Raw genomic sequence first — 22383 nt, 5'->3', positions numbered from 1 at the left:
TTTATTTTTCTTGTGTTAAGCAACAATACACATCCCAAACTTCACCTACAAAATTTTTTTTTGCCACGTTATATAACACACCTCAGAATCAATTATGCTTGTTGACTATTCATGTCCTACTGTCGTGAGCATCTATGGAAAATGGTTGAAGGATGGTGAAACTGTGACTAGATTGCAAAGTATTGGACATCCACAGCTCATCACAGAAGGTTGAGGTCGGACACTTACTTGCTATCTAAAGCAGAATAGGCAAAGATCTGTGGCATATCATTTTGGAGCACAACATTCAGTGTATACTGTTGAACACTGGACTCTGCAGCAAATGATCCTTACATATTACCAAACTGATTGAATGACATAGTCAATTATGATTGCTGTGGGCATGGTATCATCAAGACTGGAACATAGATAAATGGGAATACATCATCTGTATCGATGAACCATGTTTCTTGTTACACAAGGTCGATGGTTGTGAACCAACATGCCATTGTCCTTGCATGTGGCTGCCTGAACATGCACTGTGCGACATTTGCTTAGACTTCCATGGGATCTGTCGTAGTAATTTAAGGCGTCTTGACAGCTGTGGACTATCTGAACATTATTGCAGACCACCTGCATTCTTTCACGTTCGTTGTTTTCCCCAATAGTGATGACACTTTGCTGTAACATAACTGGCAGCGTCACAGTTATCTGACGAGCATAATAGTGGACTCATACTGATGTATTGGCAGCTACATTTACCTGATCTGAATGTGGAATACATCTGGGATGCCACTGGGTGCCAACTCTATAACCAAAAACCACTAGCCTTTACTTTATGGGTACTCTGAGACCCCTGCATAGACATCCGATGCCATATAACCTCCACAAACCTATCAAGGACTTGTTGGACGCGTGCCATACAGAACTGCTGTACTGTGTTACAAAGGTGTCCACAAGACCCAAAAAGCAAAAGATACGAGTGTTCCTTGATCAGATGGTGTTTCAGAAGTTCTGCACTGTCACCTAATGAACAAAATACGGGTGTGGGGAGTATCAGACTAGTCACCCCCCCCCCACCCCAACCGGACTATATTGAAGAGTTTATAGTAAATACAAAAATACAATCTCTGACAATAAAGTTTGGTGAATGGTACTGTAACATTAATGTACATGAACTATGAACTACAGTTACCTTACTGGCCTTCGAAATGGTTATCTCCCACAACTATGCACCGGTGAGCTCTGTGATATATGTCCTGGTAACTTTCCATAAAGTTTTCCTTTTGGATGGTGTTCAAAAGCCACATCACATTTTGTTTGATGTCAGGAATATCGTTAAATCCCTTTCCTTTCAAAGCGAGTTTGAGTTGAGGGAATAGGAAGAAGTCCTGAGGATTGTGAGCCGGTGAGTATGGTGGATGTTCAAGTTGCACCACGCCCTTTTTTGCCAGGAACTGTTTGATGATATTGGCTGTGTGCGGGTGAGCGTTGTAGTGAACAAAAAACCAGGATCCTTGTTGTGCATACTAGGGTCGTACTGTGCGTAGACACTGCATGAAATGGGTCAAAATTTCAACGTATCATGTTGCGTTCAATGTCGTTCCCTCAGGGTAGAAATGACCTGTGGATAATGCCTTGAATATCGAAAAACGTGATGAGGATCATTTTGAAGTGTGATTTTCTGGCTCTGACCTTTTTCCAATGAGGTAATGTTGGAGAATGCCATACCATGCTTTGCCGTTACATTTCAGGGTTGTACCGGAGACACCAGGTTTCATCCTCAGTGACAATACGGTTCAAGGAATTGGGTTTCGTATCCACCATTTTGACAAAATCCTGTGAAGCCTCTAAATTTGCCTGCTTCTGCTCATCAGTCAAGTGATGTGGCACAAGATGACAATATGTTTCCCTCTTCCCTAACTCCTGGGCAAGGATATGTCGCATGCATTCATGGTTCACCTGCAGTTCATCCGCTATCACGTGCACAGTTAATCGAGAGTCGTTAAAGATTAATGTCCTCACTTTTTCAATGTTTTCGTCACTGACGGCAGTCGGCGGTTGTCCACTACAGGGATTGTCAGAACCACTTCACCGGCCTCCTCAAAAATGTGTGAACCACTCGTACGCACACTTCATGGACAGTGCTTGATCCCCATAAACGCATACCAGTATTGCTTGTATTTCTTTCGGTGTCTTGTCAAGCTTAGAACAAAACTTTAAATTGATCCTTTGCTCGTTCATTGTCCTGTTCTCAGTTTAGAAACAACGCACTAAACAAGCACTTCGGCCAAAAGGTCTAACACGGGACACACACGGCGCCCAACTGAACTATGTTGGGGGCAGGTTGTCAACACCAGCCACAGGTGCAGTGTTGTGAGTTTTCAGTGTTGCCAGATCGACTTGTCAGAGTTGTACATCATAGCAAGTCATTCTTAAAGGACAGAAATCCTTAGATGCAAAAGTAGATTCGAGCATACCTCTAGAGAGTGTTATTGCACCAGTATCGTTTACAATACGTAATAATGGCCTAATGGATAACTGTTCGCAGATGCTGCTATTGCATGCAGTGAAGCCACAATGCCAGAATATTAGTTTCATTAATCACAAAACAAAGTGAACATGACTATTGTCTGTTGATATTAAAGGTTATGCGGGCCTTTCATCTTCTATAAAGACACATGCAGTGTCCTACATATGTTTGCTCAAGGAGCTATGTTTCTGCAGACTTTCTCCAAAGCCCACAAAAATTTTTTACTATTGCATAGTTCTCAAACCAGTTTGTCAGAGCTGATGAGCAGTTTGCACCTGCTCAGTTCAGAGGCTGTCATTTGAATAATAACATATGAAACCGAATGTGACCAATGGCACTCAGTGAAAAAGCATATTTGATCTTGTTTTGAACACTCCCTTTGCTAGTTCTCACTCAGTACACATCCAGCAGTGGTAGCACGTGGTCTGTGTCTGTGCTACTTTGCTTTCTATTACGTGTTAAACTGTGTCCTGCGATAGAAAATTATGTCAACTGTGAGGTGTGTTCTGCAATTAGGTTTTTGCTGACAAAAACCTGCAAACCAATTGAAATTTATCGCAACCTTTTTAATGTTCATGGAAAGGAATAATGGTTGAAAGCGCGTGGCGTAATGGTGCACTGATTTTAAAAATGGCCATACCAATGTTCGCGGTGATGACTGCAGTGGTAGGCATAGCCTTGTGACTGACGAACTGGTGATGTCTCTAAGGGAGTGAATCTTGTTGATTTCCTTAAAGGTGGCGTAACAGTTAACACAGAGAGGTATTGTCAAACACTGTCGAAATTAAGGCATTCAATACAAAACAAGTGTTGGGGAAACTTATTGCAAAAGTTTTGTTTTTTCACAACAACGCATGTTCACTCATGGCCAATTGTACCCAAGAGACTCTAAAGGGGTTTTGGATGGGAGGTGCTTGATCATTCACCATGCAACCCAGATTTGATGCCGAGCGACTACCAACTTTTCACAGGAATGGAGACATGGTTCGCTAGCCTATGCTTTGATACTGATACCAAATTGCATGCTGGCATAAACCAATGGTCACAACTGCAGGTGGCAGGTTTCTACAGAGACAGTATAGAAAAACTTGTGCCACGGTGTGATAAGTGCCTCAATTTGAATAGAGATCACGTAGAAAAATAGCTTAAGAATATATCTCTAAAACGTATATAATAAAACTGAAATTTTTCCACATATTGTTAATTTTTTTAATTTCAAAATGTCTGTTACTTTCAGGATAGCCCTCATATTACAGTACTCTTTTACACCAGATCATTTTGGCAGTTCAGCTGTTTCTGAAACTGAAAGTGGGTTTCGCAGATGAAGTGCCAATAACAACTGAAGGTCTTACATATGTGTCTACTTAGAGCTGCCATCTGCATTTAACTATTTGAGCCCTCTAACAAAGGAATAGTATTTTCAAGTACTGTTATGACTCACCTGATCAATTTCATCAAACAAGTAGAATGGTGCAGGGTCGCATTTCTGAATTGCAAAGATAAGGCCAAGGGCAACTAGTGACTTCTGCCCACCGGAGAGTTGATTCATTTCACGCATTTCAGCATGACGACCTGTGAAGGACACTCTGATACCCACTCCAGTAAATTTGTCTGATTCCCCTTCCTAAAAACACAAAGAAAAAAACATAAATGAGAAAGCTATGAACGAACTTACAGACAATAAGTAGAATGAATAATTAAACTGATTTGAAAATGTTTTGCCTATCAACAAATGAAATTATTCATGTGGGTTCAAAGAAACTGTGAGTAAAGTAAAACATAAAAATTTAGGTCTGGTAAATATGTAACTGACAGAAAGTTGTCCGTTAAGAGTTATGAGGACAATACATAGTTAAGACCAAAATTAAGAAACACTGTAACCTGCAAATGAGGAGGTAAAGATAAAGATATGTCCAGTCAAAAGATAAGCTCAGTAGATAAAACAGATTAAGAAAATGAGAAGAAGCAGGAAACAAAGATTGCTGGAGTAAAAAATTAAACAGCTTATAGAGATTCCTAAAATTATACAATCATATTGCAGTTTTGCAGACTTAAGCTAAAACACACTTTATTTCTGGGCAACAGTTACAGAAAGTGTTCTGGTAGTATTTTTATAGTCATCCTCTAAGTATACAGCAACGACACATCACACATTCATATGAATATTATTATGCCTACCTAACCTTCTGAAAACCTACTGATTTTAATTAGTGTTCTCAGGAGCTTGTCAAGCCATCTCTAAGTGAAACAATATCTCTTGTTCCCTCCACTTACACCTTTTTGGTCTAGTCAGCTCTGTCCATGTATTTCTAAATGGCAGTTGATAAGTAAACCTTCCTTTGCTTTCTCATGACACTGTTAATATTAATTTAAAGCTTCAATTTAGAATCATATTAAACAACTAGAGCCAACAATTTCAGTTCTATTAAAATGGAATCTCACCTTCAAAGGTAATCTTAAGTGTGTGCATGTGTCCCAATGCTCAAGTCAATGATTAATCCACATAATTTTCCCCCGTTCTCTACTAACTTATCTTTTATAAGGATAGACTGATAATTTTACTACATTTCTATGAAATGGTTAATTTTTTTTAAATGGATAGCTATTAACAAGTTTTACTGACACTTACAATATTACAAAAAGGAAAGTTGCTACTCACCATATAGCGGAGATGCTGACTCGCAGATAGGCACAACAAAAAGACTGTCACAAATAAGCTTTGGGCCACTGAAAATAGATAACACACGCACACATGCATGCCCGCACGACCGCCCCCCCCCCCCCCCCCCCCACCCCCACGCAACAAACAAACGCAACTCGCACACACTTGTGTTTGCACGTGCGTATCTCATCTAATTTTGAGAAAAGCCTCATTTGCCGACAGCTTATTTGTGACAGTCTTTTTGTTGTGCCTATATGCAATTCAGTAACTCTGCTATACGGTGAGTAGCAAACTTTCCTTTCCATAATGTTGTTGCATTCCACCCAGAGTTTACATTGTTTGATTTTTACTGACATTTAAACTTTCAAGCTGTTTATTAGCAATTACCCTAACTGAGCAGTGGCACAGATTTTGCAGAAATTAATTAAGACAGATATCATGGTGTGATGAAGTACTTTTACTTTTTAAAATACAAGGTGATGTATAAGCATTTAAAATTGGACACAATTTGGATGCCTAATTAAAATTTGTTCCGAATAACTTATTAAGTAAAAAAATGATATTTACAAAGAGGCCAATTACATTAGGATTCATAATACTGTTGAGATGACAGGTATACGATATTATGATGAAGAAGCTGAGTACACAATAATTACTGAGTTTATTGACTGCAGAGAAAACATGCTACAAGAAGAATGTTCTATATCTTATTTACTAAATTTGCACTTTGAACTGAAGGACATTTGCGATCATTATGAGTGCAGATGGAACTTATTTCCACACTTACATCCCACAGGCAAAACCCATAGTGATTTCACAAAGTGAAAATACAATGAATTAAGTGATAACAGTTTTGTCACTTGAAAGGGAATTGGCAACTCTTTCTTTGGACTAACTGGGTATGATCAAAAAGGAAGGAGAATTAGAGTTTCATGCACTACTGACAATAATATCATTAGAGAGGGGCTACAAGCTCAGAAGAGGAAAAGTGGGAAAGGAAATAGACAGTGTCCTTCTTCAAAGGCAATCTCAGTACACACTTTCAACAGTTTAAAGGAAGCAGAGAAAATCTAAACCAGAACGGGTGCACTGGCATTTGAATCTCAGTTCTTCTGAATACTAATCCAGTGTCTCAACCATTCTACCATCTCTCTCAGTCATCAAAATTTTTCAAAAAGGTTTAAACAGTCACCAGCCCACATTACTATCATTTTTGTACCTTATTTATGATGAACCAAGCAATCAAGAATAACCAGCGGAAAGGTAGTCCAGCACACCAGCACAAATGCCAGCATATTGTTCTTGTAGCTCAAATGTTTCCATTTATTGACACTTACTGTTAAATTACTTTTTGCTTTCTACCCACGAGCTTTAATTATGATACAGATAGGACACAACGAAGTGCACAGCAACAGTCAATAAATATTACAAAACAAACAAGACTGCAACTATCCTATTATCAAATCTTACTCCCACGATCATGATAGATTGTCACACTGCAGGGATCTTAGAAGACTACGAACTCCAATGAGATAAAGGATGTCTCTTTTTTCCTAGAATTAACACCATAGGAACAATACTGAGAATACATACTTGCAGTATGTGGGGTAAGAGGTTCGAAGTTATACAGCTGTGGCATTTGGAGTGAGTACTTAAGAGTAAACAGAAATTTTTTTTCTATGCAAACAAAACATACATTCATGCATTCAGTCATCATGTTCCGTACAGCCAATTGAAAAGGAGAATCGTCAGATCTTTTTACAAGTCAAGGCATGCTTTAATAAAACAGAAGTAAATCACTGAAACTTAAATATATACATTATATTAACAATATCTATTCACTATATTAATCACAATGCTGCTTACTACAATTTGTGTTTAAGTCAGCTCAAATGAACCTTGTAGATTAGAACCAAAGCTGCTCCTTCTTAAGTTATATTGAATAGGTGCTTTTCATATCAGATTGGTTACTTCTTTGTAGCATCTTTGGTTGACGAGTTGAGCACATTTGCAGCTCTCGTAAAGGTGTCTAATTGAGTAATAACAATTAATTAAGGCAATATTGCATCATAATTAAGTAAATCAATACCCACTGTAAGCTATCAATTAAAGGGTTAAAATTGTTTTGCATATTTTCTGAAAAACGAAAACATTTCATAGGCACAAATTTTGGACCAGGATTTGTTTACGTTGTGATATACTGTAAGTTACATAATTATTTAAATAAAGTGAAGTTTGCATTGTTATACACTATGCTACCCATTTGATTCTCTAGTAAGCAGCCAAAGTGAAAAGTTCCAAAATAAATGAAAATTTTATACAGTGTACTTTTTGTTTCATCACATAAACAATACAGGTTATATCGTTTTTGTTTCTCCAGAAGTTTTGAATTAGTACACAAGTGTTAGGCCTAAACAACCTAAGAAACGCAATATATTAACTGAGCAGTGTATGAAGTTATTCTTGTTTTAAATTAGACTAAAGCTAAAATTTGTTTACCATGTGTGACAAGTGTACGACTTGCCGTAGGATTGTTAGTTTCGGGGTGTGGTGTGAGGTTGTTGCAGTTCCTTTCATGTGTGTGACTGTAGAGGCGTGGGAATTGGGGAAATAAACAAGGCTCATTGGTTGTGTAGGATTTGCTGTAGAGATAGTGGAACAGGAGGAGAAGATTGCTGCCCTTCAGGCAGAACTAGATAAAGTGAAACAAGATCTGGAAAGGTTTAGGGGGGAGAAGAGAAAAAGAGAGGTGGGAAGTGACAACAGGTTATAGAAGAAATAGAAGTACGATGTTCTCAGACAGTGTGGTTTTGAATGTTGAAAACAGGTTTGATCTGTTTTCACAGTTGGAAACTGATGAGCCACAAATAGTTGTAGGAGTAGACAGGACATAACAAACTTTCAAAAAGTGTTTCAAAAGTAAGAAGCTAGAAAAATTTTTGAAGGAGAAGAAAGTTTTGTTGTTAGGTAGTTCACATGGTATAGGTGTTGGCCAACTGTTGCAGGACAAACTAGGGTCAGGTTACCAGGTCACAAGTTTTTTTAAACCTAGTGCAAGTCTGGGTAACTTTGCAAAGACTTCACAAAGGAAGACACTGTGGTAATAGTGGATGGGGCGGGCAACAGCATAGATAGGAACCCTAATAATTCAATTGAGAGAGTCATGGTAAAGATAGCTTCAGCAACGAGACATACTAGTGTTAGGCTTGCGTTTGTTCTGAGGTGCCATGACCGGCCTCAATTAAACTCTTCTGTTAGGAGAGTAAATTTAGATGTGGAAATGCTGCTTGGATCAGATATGGGGTCTCATATCAGTGTGGTTCCTGTCGACTCTAGCAGCATGTGGGACTATACTAGGCATGGCCTTCACCTCAACAGGAAAGGGAAGGGAAAACAGTCTGGGCAATAGCAAATAACTTAAGGGGGACACTGTCACAAGTGGTAAAGTACCAGGGGTCACATATGACAGATCAGCAGTTTTTTTAGGGTAGGGAGGGCAGAAACAAGAGATGTTGAGAGACATGCTGAAAATGACCTTCACATTGATAAAACACGTAGACAGAAAGCACATTTTAATGTACACAATTCATGCATGCAGCCTTTGATTGAAACTAGAGCTACTCAAAAATTGGCAGGAAAATTAGGTTCATCCAGTTTTAAATCAGCCAGTGCACAAAATCAGTTATCGTTATTGCATCAGAATATCCCAGGACTAAGGGGTAAACTTCATGAGTTGCTTATTTCTGCTGAAGAATTAGAGTTGAGCAAACCAGTTGATATAATCTGCCTCTCTGAACATCATGTGACCACTGGTATAGCTATGTTAAATGTTACAGGATTCAAGTCAGCTTCTTACTTCTGTAGAAAAAGTATGGAGAATAGAGTTGCCATATTTGTCAGAAACTGTTCTGATTTCAAGAATATTGATATTAATAAATTTTGCTCAGAGCAGCATTCAGAAGCTGTAGTAGAAGTAGTTACAAGTCCTTTATAATAGTAGGTATATACGGATCACCTTCAGGAAATTTTAAGCTCTTCATAAAAAATGTGGAAGCTCTGGTATCCCTTCTCATGGTAAAGAACAAGGAAATATTGGTTGCTGGTGATTTTAATGTGGATTTATTGAAAAGCTCTGTCAGTGAACAATTATTGCAGTCAGTAATTCAATTTAGTTCCTACTGTGAACTTTGCTACTAGGATACGTAAATGCTCTGAGACTGCTATTGATAATATCTTTGTAGACAAATCTATGGAAAAAAAGTCATATCACAAAACCAATAGTAAATGGGCTATCTGATCATGACATCCAGCATTTTGTGTTAAATGTTGAAACTTGTCAGGATAAAAAAATCTATTAAATATGAGTACAGGAGGGTAACAAGTAAGTAAAAAACGGAAAAATTCAAAAAATTGAGAAATTCAGGATATTGGTCACAGAGATGAACTCAATAGATGTTTATAATACTTCTGACTCAAATGGAAAATATAAAGCATTCATTAATAAAGTTACCTCCATTTTCCAAAATTGTTTTCCCCTAAGGGTGACTCAAATCACACAGAAGTCAAAAAATGAACCGTGGATTACACAAGGAATAAAGACATCATGTGGGACAAAAAGGAGACTGTATTTACTATCTAGGAACAGCTCTGATGTTGGAATTGTAATGCATTACAAAGAATACAGCAACATATTGAAGCAAGTAATCCAGAAATCGAAGTAGCTTTATTATGAGAAAAAGATAATTACATCAGGCAACAAAGTAAAAACTGTATGGGATATAGTGAAGATAGAGACAGGTGGGGCCAAAAAGGAAGAGGAACAGAAGGCTATAAAAATAAATGAGACTTTGGTAACAAGTGCATGCAGTGTTGCAAACCTCTTAAAACAAGTACTTCATTTCTGTTACTGTCAGCTTAGGGTTATCAGGTTCGGTGAACAGTGCAATGGAGTATCTGAGGCCAGTCTATCAAAATAACTTCAGTAAAATGGAAATGACACTCATGTTTCCCACATAAGTAGCATCCATTATAAAATCCTTAAAATCTAAGTATTCCAGTGGGTATGATAACATATCAATGAAGTTAATCAAAGAGTGCTCATGCAAGTTGAGTTCTATCTTAAGAACTTTGTGTAATCAATCTCTTATCAGCAGAACATTTCCAGAACGGCTAAAATAAGCTGAAGTTAAGCCTCTTTACAAGAAGGGGGATAAAGAGATACCATCACACTATCAACCAATTTCACTTTTGCCGGCTTTCCCAAAAATATTTGAAAAGGTTGTGTTCAAGCATCTCCTTAAGCATCTGACTGCAAATAATATATTGTCCAAGTCACAGTTTGGATTTCTTAAGGGTTCTGATACAGAGAAAGCTATTTACACTTACAGTGAGAATAAGCCTAATTCATTAGATAACACATTAAATGCTACTGGCATTTTCTGTGACCTGTCAAAAGCCTTTGACTATGTGAACCACAGCATTCTCTTAAGTAAATTAGAATATTATGGTGTCACTGGCAATGCTATGAAATGGTTTGAGTCTTATCTATCTAACAGGAAACAAAAGGTGTCGTCGTGAAATACCTTTGCAGTAAGCAGTCAGCCTTCATCTGACTGGGAATTAATTACACGTGGTGTTCCTCAAGATTCCGCCTTCTGTCCATTGCTTTTCCTTGTGTACATTAATGATCTCTCATCTGTTACATTGCCAGATGCCAAGATGGTTCCCCCCCCAGACGATACAAACATTGCAATAAGTAGCAAGTCAAGTGCAGATTTAGAAATAGCTGCTGATCAAATTTTCACTGACATTAGTAAAAGGTTTAAAGCTAATTCACTGTCGTTAAACTTAGAGAAGACACACTATACGCAGTTCAGAACCTGTAAGAGATTTCCTTCCAGCAGCGAGTGTAACATATGAAGATGTGCAGATCGAAGAGGTTGACAGTGTTAAATTTCTGGGATTACAACTCGGTAATAAATTTAGTTGGGAAGGGCATACCACAGAACTGCTTAAGTGCCTAAACAAGTCTGTATTTGCAGTAAGAATGATGTCAGATTTAGTAGATATAAATATTAAAAAACTTGCATACTTTGCTTACGTTCATTCTGTTATGGCATATGGAATCATATTCTGGGGCAACTCATCAAACCGAGCAAAAGTTTCTAGAGTGCAGAAGCGTGTGGTAAGAATCATTTGCAGTGTAAATTCAAGAACATCATGTAGAAACCTGTTCAAGGAACTTTGTATTCTAACTACTGCTTCTCAGTATATTTATTCCTTAATGAAATTTGTTGCAAGTAATACATCTGTATTTCCAACCAATAGCTCAATACATAGTATCAATATTAGGGATAAGAACAATCTACATAAAGACATAAAATCACTTACCTTGATCCAAAAAGGGGTCCAATATTCAGGAACACACATTTTCAATAAATTGCCAGCAATCATTAAAAACTTGGTTCCAGATAAAGCAGAGTTTAAACAGAGTTTGAAAGACTTTTTGATAAGCAACTCCTTCTACTATATACAGGGTGTTACAAAAAGGTACGGCCAAACTTTCAGGAAACATTCCTTACACACAAAGAAAGAAAATATGTTATGTGGACATGTGTCCGGAAACGCTTACTTTCCATGTTAGAGCTCATTTTATTACTTCTCTTCAAATCACATTACTCATGGAATGGAAACACACAGCAACAGAACGTACCAGCGTGACTTCAAAATACATGCATCCATCCTCCGTCGCATGGAATCCCTGATGGGCTGATGCAGCCCTGGAGAATGGCGTATTGTATCACAGCCGTCCACAATACGAGCACGAAGAGTCTCTACATTTGGTACCGGGGTTGCGTAGACAAGAGCTTTCAAATGCCCCCATAAATGAAAGTCAAGAGGGTTGAGGTCAGGAGAGTGTGGAGGCCATGGAATTGGTCCACCTCTCCCAATCCATTGGTCACCGAATCTGTTGTTGAGAAGCGTACGAACACTTCGACTGAAATGTGCAGGAGCTCCATCGTGTATGAACCACATGTTGTGTCGTACTTGTAAAGGCACATGTTCTAGCAGCACAGGTAGAGTATCCCGTATGAAATCATAATAACATGCTCCATTGAGAGAAGGTGGAAGAACAAACTAAGATGAGCTCTAACATGGAAATTAAGCGTTTCCGGACACATTTCCACATAACATCTTTTCTTTATTTGTGTGTGAGGAATGTTTCCTGAAAGTTTGACCGTACCTTTTTGTAACACCCCATATATGAATATCTTAACAGAGTGTTAAGCCAGCTTCAGTAAAAATATCTGTTAGATTTCAGTTTTGACAGCACTTGGTCACAACAGTCAAGATTAGGTATGTTGTGTATGATAAATTTATTAATAGTGCATACGTGTTTCATTCTGACATGTTAATTCTGCAAATATCAGCTGTTCCAGTTTACCGCATTGTATTGACCTATTTTGACAATCTCTTGACGAACGATCTGGGTATTAAAATGTTCCACATCCACGAGAATCATCTCATTCTTTCGATCTATGGAACGAAAACTGAATCTAATCTAATCTTGCAATTTATTTGATTAGACTGGCCAATCAGACAACAGTTTACAACATCTGTAAACAAAGAGGCTTTTTTACAGCACCCTACTACTTGTCATGCAGCTCTGCACTGAACATTTCAACTTATGATGTACCTTTAGTATTTCTTGCTTTTATGTTTTTGTTTTCTTCAAAGGCACAGACAAAATGTGAAGTGGTAGCCCAGCATAGAGCCTGTGCCTACCATCATGTATTTCTGATTTTCAAATGTTAAAAAACATAAATGTTTTTCCTGTTCCTCATTAAGAGGAAGGACTTGCTCTGTGTTAATGAACGAAGGTAGACACACATTATTTTACAGCGTAAACGGCGGTAGCTAGTTTGGTTATGAGAATAAGTAAAAAGTATGTAGTTTTTATGCACATAGAAGGAAGAACATAGTATTATTTCACCAGTGAAAAATTGTTTGAATCATCATCCCAAATAGTGTTGCAATATATAAAAACCCAAGAAGCTCACCTGCATACTTCGGAGTTACTACGAAGATCCGATTACAAAAGTAACGACAAACACGGTCAAGATTTTGTGGGTGTATACGGCAATTGGACATAGTATTATTAATTGGTAAGCATAACTCTACAACAAGAGAAAGACTATTTCGTTTATGTGGAATTAATATGAAAAGATTCTTTACCCGTTTAAAGGCATGGGTCAGCTTATTGAGCTTGTAAGACACGCCAAAAAATTAATGTCATTATTTCCATATATAAACTATTATTGTTTTTATATTATAATATAAACTTTACATGTAGCCAACAGAAATCACTGACTCTAAATATTCACATAATTTGTAGAATGAGTGGTTAGTAAGGTACATTATTAATCTTGTTTTCAACTGGTAAGTAATCTCAATTTCTCACTTTAGGTGTGGGCGTACTGAATACGTTTGCATCAAAACGCACAATTCCACTGTAACCCTCAACAAAAATAATTTTTGTCTTGTACTTTGATTATGCAAATCACTATTCTGTTGAAATTGATTTTTGCTATGAAAATCAAAAGTCATTAAAGGGTAAACGTGTTGGGAAGTGAGTGTAAGGCTTTTCAGATGCTTAAAGGGACTTGATACAATATGCTTAGAGCTTGCTTCTACTGAATAAATGCTTTCTTTACTTTTAACTGTATTACCCCAGAAAATAATTCCATAAGACAACATGGAGCAGAAATATGCAAAATAGAAAATAATTCCGTTAATGTGAACTGTAAATAAGCAAAATAAGCCAACACCCTGGTCTTTTATCTTTTGGTCAGCACAGTAAGAGGTACTTCTAAGGGCAAAACATACTGAGTCGGAGTTCTTGATTAAGTTTCAAGTGACCTCAACTCGCTGGTCATTCCACACCTACCCAATGGCAAGGTTGTGAACAACCAACGTTGGGAAGACCATGCTCTCCAGCAGTTGGTACACCTCGATCTGCCGCAGTGCAAAACATTAGTGTGTGTGTGCGGTTCCCGGACTCATGTTACATAACAATAAGAAGCGCGACTACACTAGTCACAATAGTTGTGGTTATTGTTGTTGAGCTGAGAACTAAAATGTCATTGTCTTGAAGTGAAGTGTACCATTTATTAAGTACCCACAAAATGGTGATGTCGATGTATCATGGAGCAGTTACAGCACCAGCAATAAAGATACAACAGCAACAGCAGCTACTGTGCGATCAGCAGCAGAAGCACATGGAAGAGATGGCTATGTTGCCAACAGTGACATGAGAAGCAGCTACAAACATAGATGGAAGCAGAGGGACCACCTACCATGCTACGACAACAGTTGTTGGCTAGAAAACTATGACACAGACAATGTAGCCTTCGCTGGACCAGAACTAGTGTTTTTACCACCATTGTTTCAGCAACAGGGCAAGCAGATGCAGATCGCCATGTTCTTGGGTGGGAAATGTGAACAGCAGCTTCCCATGCCCAGTGGGCAAGTCTGCCACGACTGGCGCGCAGGCAACTATTGCTACGTTTGCGGGTAACAGACAGGACCACTCGGGTGCAACTTCTTGTGAATCCTGGCTTGGACAAATGTGTAGCTCCAAAGTACCTGATAAGGCATCTGTGACCATGGGCAAATTACCACTTGTCAGCTGCAAATGGTTCACTCACAGCTACAAATGAATTTGTGACTTTATAGTTGACCATTGGTTTACGAAGGACATTCAAGTGGTGTTTTACAGCCAGAGACCTGACCTGTGCTATAATTGGGCTGGATTTCCAATCCTTCTATGACCTCATCCTGGATGTAAGGAATGCTTCCATTCCAGATAGGGTCATGTGCTTGCCACCCACACAGTGCAGCTACCTGTCAGTACACTTATTTGACATGCCACTGCCACAGGCGTGCTTGCTAAATGAGTTCCCCTCAGTCATGTGACCTGCTGGAGTGCCGTCATTGCCTCACCACTCAACAGAGAATCACACCAGGACCATGTCCAGTTCTCCTGCTTTCTCAAGCCCAGATGGCTGGCCCTCCCCATAAACTATGCATCACGAAAGCAATAATCCAAGCAGGCTCAGCACTGTCATCAAAAAGCAATTGGGCCTCTTCCCTACACCTGGTATAAAACAAACCATTTATATGTTCCCATGTGGTGCGGCCTATTAGATGGTACAAGAGTACAGGCAGTGTGCAAGACTTGCCCCTTATTGTCTGTATGATAATTTCTCAATGTTGTCACTGGACGTAATTTGTATATCAGAGTGGCATCACCCCAGTCTGGAAATATTTACGAAGTGACACAGTAATGAAGTGTAATACTTGGTGTACTGTAAAAGATTACAGATTTGTCTGCAATTTCTATGAAATAATAAAAGAAGAAGGCAATTATGGTAACGGTAATAAATTAACAACTTAACAACTATTCATACATAGTATACAATAGAAATATAAAGTAGCTGATCTGCTGCCTGTGTGTACATAATACACCTTGGTCTACTTGAAAATGGACAAATCCACATGAAAAACAGAGTTATTCAACCTCAGTTTTCAACCTTCAGCATTGACAACTCATAATGCCCAAGTAGAGCTACTATCCCTGATTACAAAATGATTTTTGGGCAGAGTTCCAAAAAATTAAAATCAGTAGGTGAATACTGGTGATTTTTTTGGTAGTATTTAACCATTTAAAACTTATCAAGAAAGCAGCGAACGGTGGACAAGCTACGAAAAAAACCAATTAACTGAATCAGTTGTTTCAGTGATAACTGCCATCCCTGTGCCTGGAGATTTTGTTTACCAACTGGTGGGGCACATAATTTTCTCGATGTTGGACAAAATGAAAGCTACAACCAAACACCAGTTGCAACAGATGACATCCATAAAACTGTAATAACTACGTCCTTTGGAGTGTTTGAATTCTCATACATGTTGTATGGCTTGTGGAATGCACCACAGACTTTTCAGCACTCTGTCGATAAAGTTTTGTGGGAACTGGACTCCTGCTTTGTATACATTGATAATGTGGTGGTCATACCATCATCCTCAGCAGAACATGAAAGACACCTAAGCATAGTTTTCCAAAGGTTTGATGACTACTCATCAATCCAGCGAACTGTACTATTGGTGTTAATGAAGTGACATTCCTTGGACCTTGGGTTTATGCTACCAATACTTATCTACCAGCTGAGCACATCACCACACGTACAGCTTATGCGGCTCCAAAAACATTGTGTGAAGTGCTTTGCTACCGGGGCCTCATAAAATTTTTACCATCATTTTTTACCCTGAGCTGATGCAGCCCAGGTGCTACTCCATGCTATTCCTCACTTGGCCCAAATTATATGGCACCAAAACTGTCACTTGGATTGATGATCTGCAGGCAGCATTTGAAGCCTGTCAGACGAGTGACAGCAGCCTCATGTATCTGCCCTTCTACAACTGAGCCGTAGTAAAATTTGCTGTTTCAAAGAGCTTGCCGCAGCGTGTAGTGTAAAGCAGTTGCTTTCCGTTTCTGGCGGTGGCGCCGCTGTGGCAATCGCAGCTTTGGTGTCTCCCTCTGGTGGAAAAGGGGAAAGGTTGCCTGTTCACATGCATTTAAGAGGCGTGATAAGCTCGCTAGGGGAAGTAAGTCGGAGGCAGTTGGTCAGCCAGGGCAGTCTGTCAGCCTGGGTGAGTCTGGTCAGTTAGTCAGCCTGGGTGAGTCTGTGAGTCTGGTCAGTTGGTCAGCCAAGTTAGTCTGGGTCGGTCAGTGTGGGTCAGTCTGTAAGTCTGAGGCAGTGAGTCCGGAAGGGGGGGGGAGTCTGTTGATCTCGGTGAGTCTAGTCAGTTGGTCAGGCGGAGTGAGTCTGGGTCAGTTACTCGTCACTGGTTGTTGGTCTGTCTCTCGTTTGCATTTGGGCGGCAGTCAGTGTCTATTTGTCGTCTGGAGTGCTAGTACGTGTTAGGCCGCCAGTCTGCTCAAGTTTGTTTAGGCAATGGGCATTGGTGGTTGGATCGATCGGTTGATCGGTCACGCACTTGGACACAAGATGACTTGTCCGTCTTGAGTGTCGGCACATGTGAGGTCACCACGGCAGTCCAGTGGGCCGCGCCGTATAGCAAGGGGTAGTGGCTTTGTGGCCGACATGAGAGCAGAAGGAGCCAACCTATGACATCAGTCTGCCCGGTGCGAGCTGCGACGCCGTGAGACGGGCGCGCTTTCCTGCATCCGTTGAAGCGGCTGGCAGCAGACGGTTCGGGACAGCGTTTTGGGGGTCCTGCGCCACGTCTTCGCCAGACATCGCAGTTTTAGAAGTTAAGTGATTTGTGATATGTTGTTTCATTTACTTGTTAAATTCTATTTGTTTTCTTGGTCAGTCTCTCGTCCCATTTGTTAGGCAGTTAGCGCCTGCCGGTCTGTATGTCGGTCTGCCATACGTTAATAGCTGCCTCTGTCATGTTTGTCGGATTCGGTGTTAACGAATTTATTGCTTAAAGGCCGAATTCTTGAAATATGTTTCTACCTTGCTTATCATCTAGGGGGGTTGTACATGTGTAAGGTAGAGCATGTTGTACATTTTATATAAGTCTGCATTTTATGGATAGTCATTTTAGGTTATAAGCTTGCCACCGTTCCACTGTAAGAGGCCGTTTTAAAAAAAAATTCACTTTTGGTGGCAAATAATTTGAGGGTTGTACCATTTCCATTCCTCTTATGGGGTGCATAGTTTACATGTTTGTATTAGTTGTTAAAATTTTTGTTTAAAGTAATCTGGTGTGTTGCAGATTTGCACCAGTGTACTCTTTCAGAGGTTGTTGTGAGCGGTCATGACTACAGCCATGTTGAAAGGGAGCAGGCAAGCTTCTCAGCCCGAAGGCTCCTACTGTTAATATTGTTCTTGCCTCTAAATAAAACTGTAGCTTGATATTTCGAGGGTGTTTTTTGCTTATAATTTTAAATGTTTTAAAAAGGCTTTTACGAATAAAATTCACATTTGTTAAATTGTGACGTGATATTTCGAGTTTGCTTTTCTGCTTATAATTTTAAATCTGTTTTGAAAAGGCTTTAGGAATAAAATTCACATTTGTTAAACTGTGACTTGATATTTAAAGTGTGCTTTCTGCTTATAATTTTAAATCTGTTTTGAAAAAGCTTTTAGGAATAAATTCGCATTTGTTAAAGGTAATTTTCCATCAGTTACTTCCTGGCAACTACTTCCACACTCATCTAGTGTGATTAAATGTGTCAATGTTCTTGATGAATCACCAGTAAATAAAGTAAATTCTTTAAGAAACGATTTTGAAAGTTTAAATTTTATGGTTCAACGACGACAGGTTTTCAATTCTCTGCGTGGACTCAAAAAGACATCCACAGCATTTTGTGTGACCCGGTAACCAGGACTGCCATATATGGACTCAGACATGCACTGCCTGCCCGTGTGGAAAGTAACACGGCATGTACGGGCTCCACTCGGAAGTTTTTGACATTCCAAAGGCTCAATTTTTTCACACACACACACACACACACACACACACACACACACGCACACCTGGACTTGGTAGGACCTCTGCCAGTTGGACATAGCTACTGGTACTGCCTTGTGGTGCTTGACAGGTACACCAAGTGGCCAAAGGTATTACCACTGGAAACACAAAGCTGCCGAGAACAAGGTGCGTGCCTTCATCACTGGTTGGATTTCATATTTTGATTGTCTCCAGAAAGTGACTTCTGACTATGGTACACAGTGGGAGGCAGAAATCTTTTGTGCAGTGGCACAGCTGTATGGGATACACCTGACAAGGACATCATCATATCACACAGCAGTAAACGGCATTATGGAGTGCCTACACCATTCCTTGAAGGCAGCTATAATGTGCTGCGTGACAGACTTGTGGATTGACATCCTCCTGGTAGGGCTGTTGGGTTTGCACAGTGCATTAAAAGAAGACCTTCAAAGACATCACCAAACGAAATGATGTATGGTGAGCCTCTGTGTCTACCAGGAGAGTTTTTCAAGGAACAACCTTGCCCCCTGTTCCCTACTCAAATTTCCTCACAGAACTTTGGAATCAAATGGAGGCCATGTGACCGAGCAGAACAACACAACAGAAAACAGGCTACCTTTGTTTTCAAAGATCTGGAAACAATGGAGCTTGCTTTCCTCCAACATCGTAAAGGAAGTGGCTGGTCTGCAGAGACAGGTCGAGGATATAGAATCAGTGCGTAGTGGGAATGTCCGTGATACTGATAAGTCGCATATATGTACAGTATTTAATAATCACTTTCTGAATATAGCAGGTGAACTAAATAGAAACCTAGTCCCAACAGGGAACCATATAGCGCTCTTAGAAAAAAGTGTTCCGAGACTGTTACCTGAAATGCTCTTCCATGATACTGACAAGAGGGAGATTGAGATAATAATTAAATCACTAAAGACCAAGGACTCTCATGGATATGACGGGGTATCTAGCAGAATACTGAAGTATTGTTCTATGTATGTTAGCCCAGTACTTAGCCATATATGTAGCTTTTCCTTTAGGAGTGGTCGGTTTCCTGACCGATTAAAGTACTCGATAGTGAAGCCACTTTACAAAAAGGGAGACATTGATAATGTTGACAATTTTAGACCTATTTCTATGCCATCGGTGTTTGCTAAAGTTATCGAGAAGGTTGTATATACAAGGTTGCTGGAGCATTTAAATTCACATAATTTGCTGTCAAATGTTCAGTTTGGTTTTAGAAATGGTTTAACAACTGAAAATGCTATATTCTCTTTTCTCTGTGAGGTTTTGGATGGATTAAATAAAAGGTTGCGAACGCTAGGTGTTTTCTTTGATTTAACGAAGGCTTTTGACTGTGTTGACCACAAAATATTACTGCAGAAGTTGGACCATTATGGAGTAAGGGGAGTAGCTTACAATTGGTTTGCCTCTTACTTTAAGAACAGAAAGCAGAAGGTAATTCTCCGCAATATTGAGAGTGGTAGTGATGTTCAGTCCCAATGGGGCACTGTTAAGTGGGGCGTTCCCCAAGGCTCGGTGCTGGGGCCACTGCTGTTTCTTATATATATAAATGATATGCCTTCTAGTATTACAGGTGATTCAAAAATATTTCTGTTTGCTGATGACACCAGCTTGGTAGTGAAGGATCTTGTATGTAATATTGAAACAGTATCAAATAATGTAGTTCATGAAATAAGTATGTGGCTTGTGGAAAATAATTTGATGCTAAATCACAGTAAGACTCAGTTTTTACTGTTTCTAACTCACAATTCAACAAGAACCGACATTTTTATCAGAGAGAATGGGCATATTATAAGCGAGACGGAACAGTTCAAGTTCCTAGGCGTTCGGATAGATAGTAAGCTGTTGTGGAAAGCCCATGTCCAAGATCTTGTTCAGAAACTAAATGCTGCTTTATTTACCATTAGAACAGTATCTGAAATAAGTGACAGTTCAACACGAAAAGTAGTCTACTTCGCATATTTTCATACGCTTATGTCGTATGGTATTATTTTTTGGGGTAATTCTTCTGATTCGAAAAGGGTATTTTTGGCTCAAAAATGGGCTGTTCGAGCTATATGTGGTGTAAGTTCGAGAACCTCTTGTCGACCCCTATTCAATAGTCTGGGAATTCTGACACTGCCCTCGCAGTATATATTTTCTTTAATGTCGTTTGTTGTTAGCAATATTAGCTTATTCCCAAGAGTTAGCAGCTTTCACTCAGTTAATACTAGGCACAAATCCAATCTGCATGTGGAATGAACTCCCTTGACTCTTGTGCAGAAAGGAGTGCAGTATTCTGCTGCATCCATTTTCAATAAGCTACCACAAGAATCTAAAAATCTTAGCAGTAGCCCAAACTCATTTAAGTATAAACTGAAGCGTTTCCTCATGGCTCACTCCTTCTATTCTGCCGAGGAGCTCCTGGAAGAGCTAAAAAATTAAGCAAATTCCAGTGTTACATTGTTGATTTTCTTTATTCAAACTTACGACTTGTCACCTGAATATGTTTTTTTATATTTCATTTTATCTGTTTCTAATATCATGTTATAATTTCATGTATTGACTTGTTCCATGACCATGGAGACTTCTCCTTAATTTGGTCCCACGGAACAATAAATAAATAAAAAAATAAACATGTAGAGCACTGGAGCTGCTCTACCAAGACCCACAATCAGTTACAGGACAAAATGATAGAACACTCTATCTCCACAATAAAGGAGTAGTGGAAGCAGTAGTGCCATCGATCAGTGCAAGCCAGCTTATCTGAGTGTGGAAGATGCCACCGAAATGCTGGCCATCACAAGATGCAGAACATCTGCCACCTTACAGCTGACAGCATTCCCATGTCATCCAGCACAGTGTTGCTCGTCTGGAAATTGAACAGACACTACCTGTCCAGATCCAGCAGTCACCTTGAAACACCAGCCAACCCACTGTTATCCAGCCACAACAGGAACGCAGAAATGGAAAGTGAGGTTTTGTTTCGACCCAGCGGACATTCTTAGTCCAAGTCAGTAAAAACATTTTTTTTCTCTTTTCCTTGTAGGGGTGTGGCGTAGCAACCTCAGTTCGCAGATTACTCCACACATATCCATTGGCAATGTTGCAAACAATCAATGTTGATCAGACTGCACTCTCCAGTGGTCCTGCCACGGCACAACATTGATGTGTGGGTCACCAGATACGCATTATGTAGCAATAAAAAAGGAGACTATAGTACTACATGTCGCATCAGTTGTGTATCTTGTTGTTTACTTACTAATGAAACATCATTATCTGAAAAGTGTACCATTTGTTAAGTACACGTAAGTTTATCCGAGTGTTGACAATATTTAAACTTATTATTCTGTTGGGCCTCACATAAATTTTACACACAGTGTTTCGTATAGTATACTGCCATTAATGTCCACTTCTGGTAAGAAAAGGTCATTCTCGCTTGTTGTTATTTCTTTGTATGATTAAGACTTACATTGTCTGGTGAGAACCAGCTGTATGCCTGTTCAGCAATCAGTTGAGCTGTGTGTGGTAGGTAAGGCTAAGTTTCAAACTGGTTCCTTGATTACGACGACTGTCATCAGCAAACATTATAGTTTATTCTCTAATGTACTTGAAAGATAATCTATTTTGGTTAAGAACAAGACCACATCCAGTACTGATTCTTTAGGGGTCCCCCATGTTACATTCC

The 22383-nt window shown here is 39.4% G+C and overlaps 1 protein-coding gene across 1 annotated transcript in view; it reads right to left on the bottom strand.

Moving 5' to 3' along the window:
• LOC126474514 (structural maintenance of chromosomes protein 3) overlaps nt 1-22383 on the bottom strand; it is a 216962-nt gene that overhangs the window by 15232 nt on the left and 179347 nt on the right. Inside the window, exon 24 of the mRNA XM_050101989.1 lies at nt 3954-4136. Coding sequence (XP_049957946.1) covers nt 3954-4136 — 183 coding nt within the window. The remainder of the gene's footprint in view (nt 1-3953; nt 4137-22383) is intronic.

Source organism: Schistocerca serialis, chromosome 1 (assembly GCF_023864345.2).
Source record: "Schistocerca serialis cubense isolate TAMUIC-IGC-003099 chromosome 1, iqSchSeri2.2, whole genome shotgun sequence".
NCBI lineage: Eukaryota > Metazoa > Arthropoda > Insecta > Orthoptera > Acrididae > Schistocerca > Schistocerca serialis.
The sequence above is the reverse complement of the archived record's forward strand: the minus strand, read 5'-3'. Positions and strand labels throughout refer to the sequence as shown.